The 7,816-nt window shown below is 42.7% G+C and overlaps 1 protein-coding gene across 4 annotated transcripts in view; it reads right to left on the bottom strand.

Moving 5' to 3' along the window:
* Positions 1-283: 283 nt before the first annotated feature.
* Positions 284-7,816, bottom strand: part of ccser1 (coiled-coil serine-rich protein 1) — a 122,602-nt gene continuing 115,069 nt past the window's right edge. Inside the window, exon 11 of one of the 4 annotated variants that reach the window (XM_040031705.1) lies at positions 284-1,379. In XM_040031705.1, coding sequence (XP_039887639.1) covers positions 558-1,379 — 822 coding nt within the window. In that variant the 3' untranslated portion in view covers positions 284-557. The remainder of the gene's footprint in view (positions 1,380-7,816) is intronic. The other 3 variants (XM_040031706.1, XM_040031707.1, XM_040031710.1) reach the window with 3 other exon arrangements.

Here is a 7,816-nt window from a genome sequence, read left to right as displayed (position 1 = left end):
TTCGCGTTCACCACCCTGTTATGTGTGCAGATAGTGAAGCAGAGATATCACAGATGATGTCTCTGTGTGAGGAGTGTGTATTTTAATGTGTGCATGACAAGATTTGTGTATGTGTGCATGGATTTGAGGTTGTGAGTTTGTGTGCACTTTGTGTGTCTGTGGGCGTAAGCACATCTAAACTGTCAGCATGACACAACGTGGGAGGTCTGACAGACGGGTGAGTGCCTTTTTCATACTCAAAGCTAGATGTGTGTGTGTGTGTGTGTGTGTGTGTGTGTGTGTGTGTGTGTGTGTGCGTGTGTGCGTGCACTTGTAGCTAAGTGTTTGTTTATCAGAGCAAATTTATGAACAAAATGTCAGCAAAGGGCTCGTCTGGATTGCAAAGAGAGACAAATGTGATTGTAAGCGCGCACGGTTCGTGATTCAGGGCGATACTGAGGCAGTGAAACATGGACAACTCGTACTGAAGGAGCAGCAGTTTTGCTTTTAAGTCACTATGTTGTCACTTAGGTTGATGATATGGCTGCTTATAGGTGGAATAGTGTGACTGTGTGCTCTCAACTGTCTCTCTGTGTCAGAGCTTGCAGTTCGGCAGTATGTAGGGAATGTTGGAGGAAGACATTTTTGCGACTGTAGCTATGCAGAGACAGCGGGCCTCGAGGTGGTTGTCCCAAACGGCCGGTAAACGTGGAGGATGAGGAGGAAGAAGAGGATGTGGAGGAAGGAGTAGGAGGCGGAGGGGAGACTTGCTCAGATGAAGAGATGCTAGCAGAAGGGCTCCCTCTGCTCACAAGACTGTGGAGACTTGAAGAAGCACTGGCCCCGACTGCACGAGGGATCTGGCTGGGGGGATGGTGATCTCCTCCTCCTGCTCCTCCTCCTCTCCTCCCTCCACCTGGCAGACTTGCTCCTCCTCCTCCTCCTGGAGTTAAGGACTCTGCAGAAGAAGAGGATACCCCCTCCAGTAGCTTGGAGGACAGTGATGTAACTGGAGAATGAGTAGCGGCCACCGAATTGGACACTGGGCATTGATTCTGACTGAGGCCCGGGTGTGAAACTTGGAGCTGGGCCGGTGTGGTAGACGAGCTTTGGGCCGACGCTGCAGAAGTGGCAGAGGACAGGTTAGAGGAGCCTGGAGCCAGGTATAGAACAGGGTTACGGGCCACCGACTGTGCCAAGACCCCCTGGTGATGGCGCTCCTCCCTGGCAGTGTGCCGCTCAGAAGCAGAAGGCCGGCTATGCAGAGGTGGATAGTGTTGTGGGAAGTGCTGGTTAGAGAGGTCCCCTACGAGTGCACCCCGCACCACCCTTCGGTCCCTTGGGGCCAGACTGGTGCTGCTGCTGTTGCCGAGTCCTGACCATCGGCCTGGATGATTGATCTGAGAGAGAAGCAGAAAAAAAAGGGAAAGGGCAGAAGTTAAACAGACTTTATAATTTACTCTGTCAGGGAACGTGTGATGTGAATCTGCCATTTTCCAAAAATTATTTACTGAGCATGTCTCGAGTGCAAAGGAGAGGCAGCGAGTAAAAACACAGACAGACAGAGACAAATAGTGAGTCAGGGAACACGAGACAAGGAGAGTGCTGCTGTGTGCTCAGTATAGATTGTTAATTGGGTGACATTTGGCGAATGATGTCTTTGGGTTCCTGCAGCTTCATCTAATTGTTTCTAAACGAACCGGAACCCTGCTCACTAAAAAAAGTGAAGAACAGACTCACAAATACCACTGAGAGACACGCACACATTAGCACACAAACAGGACGCGGTAACGTGTGGACGCATGGAGATATCCACTCGAGGTATATGCAAATCCCCACTCACGAAGCAATGTGGTGCCATTGTCTTTCTATCACACGTACACACACACACACACACACACACAAGCTCAATGGGGAAGATGGCACATAAAGTTAGATGGCAGAAACAGAAGCCACCTGTTTTCTTTCACACTCCACTGCAGCCCCTTATGCAACATATCTCATCACTGCCCCCTTCTTTCTCTCTCAAACTCTCTCTCTCACACACACATTACTAAAATAACACTGGGACTAAGTGCGCAATGTTCACTATAGAAATGCAATCTCATCCGACACTGAACCTCAGGAGAAAGTAAGCCGAGTTGACATTTGCCAACACGATGGTTGTGTGTGTGTGTGTGTGTGTTTGTTTTTCCTGTGTATGGCATGCATATGCATGAGCGTGTGTACGTGCGCACGTATGCCTGCGCAACATGACGTGCATGTGCTTTCCTCATATTTCCACGCAACCATACACGCAAATTAACACTAAAAGAAATGTAATTACTGCGCCGAGGTTGTCGACAGGAATTTGGGGTGAAAGGTAGAAATGCAATTAGCCAGAACATAGCTAACCGAATAAATGCGGTATAACAATGGAAACGCTAATTCAATGAAACAGTTTTTATTCATGAGCTAATACGGCCTGAAATGAAATTTAAAAAAATTAAGGTGGAGAGAAAGTGGAGTAATTTCTAAGAAAGTGAGAAGATGGAGGTCCGTGTTACAAATTGTGCTTATTAGGCCGCTGTTGGTTATAAAGTATAGAACGAAAGAATGAGTAAAAACTGTGAAATGAGGAGTCTGTGTAGGTTTATAGCTGTGTCTTAGCAAACTCCAGCCAAATTAAAATGTAAGTCCTTAATCAAATTTAGGAGATGATCGTAATCTAAATGTACTATTATGATTCTTACACACGCTGGGGCAAAAGGTAACACATGCCAAAGGCCACTCACCAGCAGTGTCAACACAAAGCCTTTCAGGTCAGTCCCACTGTCCTATTTTCCAGCACTGACATGCATCGACGATCCAGCAGAGCAGCAATTTTAATCAAATTTACTCCCCACACATTTGACCACTGTGTGTCCACAGTGTGCCATTGGTGTCAATTTACATCCAATAAAGCAAAAGTGTGTGATTTTCACTAAAATAACATATTATTGTAGTGCTGATGTCAACTCAAATACAAATTAAGGCACTGGCTTTACTAAAAGCACATGTTGGGTCATTAGTTTAAAAAATCCAAACCTTTTAGCACATGGTACATACATTTAATGAGTATTTAGAGAGACATAATTAATAAAGTAGCTCTTTTATAACAGCAAAAAAAAATGAAATAGCCCTGATTACAATATGTTGTTGGAAATTTCAGCTGGTGAAATGGCAAGTGAAAGCCTCCAGCTACTGAACATCACCAGATTTTTAATATCTTACTTACTAAGGTGCTATATCTAGCTTCTTTTTTAAATTTCAAAGTATTCTATGAGGATTTAGTTGTGACTGTGCTTGGCACTAATTTAGTCTGAGGGGGTGTAGAGTATGATGTGGGTTAAATATGATAAGAAGACAAATTCCTGAGGGGAGAAAACTGAACAAAACTGAAGTCGACCTTTCTTTGAACGTGTTTGTTCTTGCTACTGATTTTCAACACTGGAACTTGAAGATAATGTAAAGTGAATTTCTTTCCTTTTTTGGTTTTAATAATAATTTAATTTTACTGGCATATACATAACAAATGTGACACAGCCACTGCTTTCAGAATAGATGGGATGCTTGAAAACAAACAGCATGTAAAAATGTGAAAAGCCTTAAATCACACATTTCAATCACAGTTTGTCTTTCGTACTGACTACTCTCCTGAGCTTGGTTCTGCTGGAGGTTTCTTCATCTTAAAAGGGAGTTTTTCCTTCCCACTGTTGCCAAATGATTGCTTATAGTGGGTTCTTGGGGTTTTGTCTCAATTAAGGCACTTTACCTTAGAATACAAAGCATCTTGAGGCAAGTGCTGTGAGTTGGGGCTATATAAATCAAACTGAATTGAATTAAATCACTATATTAAATGAAAGCAGTACAAACCAATAACAAACAATAGATTTTGTCAGTTTCAGTTGATTTTTTTTAACAACTTTCAATTAAATTCTGGGGAAAGAGTCACAGCTTAATAAAAAATGTTGACTACAAAAAGACTGTTACACTCTTAATCTGTCCATGCGGCCTGTCTCTTATGCTTGTAATGTTCCACCTACAGTATACAGAAACATAAAAGCAGACTCACTGGATTCAGAAATCAAAAATTGGAACTGAAGCCAAGCAATCTCCATTTTAACGGTTCCGTCTATATGCTTTCATGTCCAATGGTGGAAAAAAAAACTACAACAACGCTCAGCCATTGTCTATACAACTTACTTAAAGAGCTTTGGGAGTGGATCGCAGCTTTCTAATGGGCTTTAATGGGTGGATAAATAGTACAAGACTCCTTGTGAATTCCTTGATCTAATTAAGAGTGAGAATTTTCATTCCAGCCAAATTTTCTACGCGGGGCGCTGTGAAAAACATGAGGGAATTGCAACAGCGTTGAATCTCTACTGTGGTGTTGCAGGTTTATGTGGGACGACTTAATTAGGGCTAAATCGCCAATCTTATAAAAAAAACAAAATCTGTAGTGTTATTCCACCCTCAGTCATTTGAGAAAACAACAGAAGGTAAAGCGAGAACAGTAAGATACAAATTGGCAGGCAACTTTAAAGGAAATAATTACCAGGCACAGTACAAGAGTTAGTTGTAGAGACATATGCTCTCTATCAAAGAGACTTTTCTTATCCAAATTAGAAGGACAGACACTTTAGAGATAATCAATGACAATGACTCAAATAAAAGCAAACTGGTAAAAGTTGGCTGTATGTGACTGTACAGGAGGGACATGCATGGGGGGGGGAAAGGTCAAGCAAAAAAGTAAACAAAAGGAAGGAAAGGGAAGAAATGAGAAGGTGATTGAAAACAGAGATAAAGAAAAATGAGACCAAAAGTCGAGCGGACAGGAAAGTGCACAGAGAAAGTGAACAGGAGAGATTTACAAACTCAGGTGTCCTTTCTCAAGTACACGCTCTGCGGCAAGCAGGCTGCCTCTTTGCCACTGACAGAACAGCCTGTGTGCGCGCAAACACTCTGGAGAGTCTCTCTTTCACACACTGTCCTAAAAATACACATACATACACCCACACGCACACGTACACTAGTCATTGGTAAATCAGAGTGATTTAAAGGGGGCCCTCTCCTGCGGGCTCGGTTTTTATTGGGCAGTGAAGAATGGAGCAATGTTGTAAGGGCCAAGTTTGCATAAAAGACTTCCTTAAAACCCTAAAACAACCCTATACAATGTTTGCTATCTCCTGTCTTGGTAATTTTTATATTGGGAGAAGAGCCAGCGCGGGAGATTTATTTTATGACTTTTGCTTGCCTTGCAGCGCAGCAAAGTAAAAGCTAAATTCAGGTGTAACACAGGCCCAATGTGAGGAAAATACTCCCATGTAATTGCCATCAATCACACACCACGGCCCAGTATCCCGACACCCACACGCCTAACTCTAATGAAGGTCCAGGGGGATGAAATGCATCGGACCCCAAAACTTTGCAGCTTGAGATAAGAGAGGCAAAACTTTGTCACTGTGATTTCTGTATATTCTGTGACACCCACATACTTTGAACAAAGTAATCCTGTGGTTCTTTGGATGTGTGAAACGCTGGGGTGTTTGGTACAGATACAATAACAGTGCAGTACACCCACATAGATGGTACTCTAAATCCTATTTAGACTATAACCAAATACATTCTCCAATTGTGATGCAGTAGCCGAAACCATCCAACCTTTCCTGTGCTGCATGCTAGAAAGTCTCATATATATTTGCTTGAATATTTATGTCCAGCGTGATGGAAAAGTAGAGTTGGAAACATGCAAAAAACAGTAAAATGGATCCTTATTATGGGATTTTAGAAAGCGAAATAAAGTGCACCGAGGCTTACAACAAACCAGTCCTCATGCACTAACAGTACTACCCACAGGTTTACAACCATGTTTGAAAGTGGAGTAGTAATAGAAGCAGGTCAGACAAGCTGAGAAACATGATGTCAGCACTCGTGAAATCCCACAAAGCCCTAACTAGCATTTCCTATGCCCTGATAGAAATATTGAATATTCACAGACAAGGTGTGTGCAAGAAGAGTCTCCGCGGGCACTTTGCTGGATAAATAATCAACAATCAAACGAGGGGTGAAACTAAGCCTGGGCTGGTGTCTCAAGGCCATAGCCTACCTTTACTTTGAAGATGCTGGTTTTCATCAATACACACCCCCCTAAGGAGGTGAATCTCTTGCACAGCTTGTAGCGGCAAGCCTTGCTTTCCCTCACTCAGATTAGTCTTCTTTCTTTGTCTCCCCTCTGATCTTCGTCTCTCCGCACCAGTTCTCTATACAACTTTCCCAATTTCGAACTGCTCTCTCGCTCTGCAGCTCACCTCTCTTGAACTTTTATTCAAAAGATGGGCAGTAAATCCACATAATCATAGCAGTAAGAACAGCAGTGGACATGGCAAAACAAGTAAATAAGATTTTATAGGTATATCGCTTTCGTTGAAATTAGTTCAGACGAATTATAAAACAGGAATGGAATTTTTCTGTTGTTGGAGTCTTTTAATTAAGCTATAAGTTTTAACAGTTGAACATTTAATAGGTTTACCCAGCATTTGACTCTTTGCCAGTGCCTGCTCAGTCCCACGTTTCAGTTTAATTTCCCATTCAGTGAATGCTAATGCTTTCAACTGTGCGATTATTTGCATTTTGGAGGTTACCTCTCTGACAGCTTGCTCTGGACTGCTGGCAAAATACACAGAGTTTGTGGACCATCCCAGGATGCATGATAATAGCCGCCAAATATGCTCTCTTTCCACGCATTGTTATTCTTTACTTGTCTCTCACCTTTTGTCCCCCCTCTTGACCTCCCTTCTTCTCTTATTTCTCACCTTATTACCCACTCTGTCCTTTCTTTTGTCCCTTCTTTTCTCTCTTTCTTTTGTTATGTAACTTGCTGGTTAAGAGTGCCAGTGGCAGCCAGGCTGAATAGGACCTGACAGCCGGAGGACTGATGGTTTGCTACAGCAGTCTGGAGACCACAGCGACAGAGAGAGATTGGAGGTAGGAAAAGTTTTCTCCCCCTTCTAGGTGGTGACAGTTGGGGTGGGTATGGGGCTGAGATGATGAAGAAAGATGGAGAATAAGAGGGGACTAAAGTTGAGCTGTCACTCCAACCCACACTGCAGCACACTGCCAACCAGTTGGCTGAATGTCACATCCTGGACCTTCCCAACAGAGGCGCATACTGAGAGGCAGACCACTAATGTGATGCACTGCACAGCTAATCGGCTCACAGTGCCACCAATCTTCAATGCCGTCACAGTGCTTTTGTAAAATTATCGACTTTAGGCTGATGTTATATTGAGTAACAGCATCCCGACACACTGCAGCCCATATCAAAGAGGGTTGTCTGTCGGTAACTTGATAAATATTTAGATTTACAATATCTTAGGCAGGGCAGCTTCACTGCATATCAGTGTGGCTGAAGGCCTGAATATATTACAGTGTCTAAAGCTTAGTCATCAGTTGCCTATTTGCAAATTTGGGAAAGAAAACAAACTTGGCTTCAGGGAAAAGTTGCAACTTGTAACCATATCTGAATGCCCCATAAACCATTACAAGTACACAACTACTAGCTTGATGCCTCTGTAATATTCAAGATTGTCTGTCCACTGGCTTGCTTGTCATTATTATAGTGTTAATGCACTCAAAGAAAGTTTGCTTATCTGATCTAAAAAATTTATGTTAATCAGCTGGAGAGAGCAGGAGTAGCCATAAACCGTTTAAAGCAACTAGAAACATTGATAGAAATGCTACAGAGAGAGAAACTTTTCATGAATGAACCAATTGGATGGATTTTTAGATTCGTTTGTTTATGGTGTTGTTAGAAAAT

Source organism: Simochromis diagramma, unplaced genomic scaffold, assembly GCF_900408965.1.
Source record: "Simochromis diagramma unplaced genomic scaffold, fSimDia1.1 OVJJ01000284.1, whole genome shotgun sequence".
NCBI classification, from domain to species: Eukaryota; Metazoa; Chordata; class Actinopteri; order Cichliformes; family Cichlidae; genus Simochromis; species Simochromis diagramma.
Note: the sequence above shows the minus strand (reverse complement) of the source record. Positions and strands in the feature narration are given on the sequence as shown.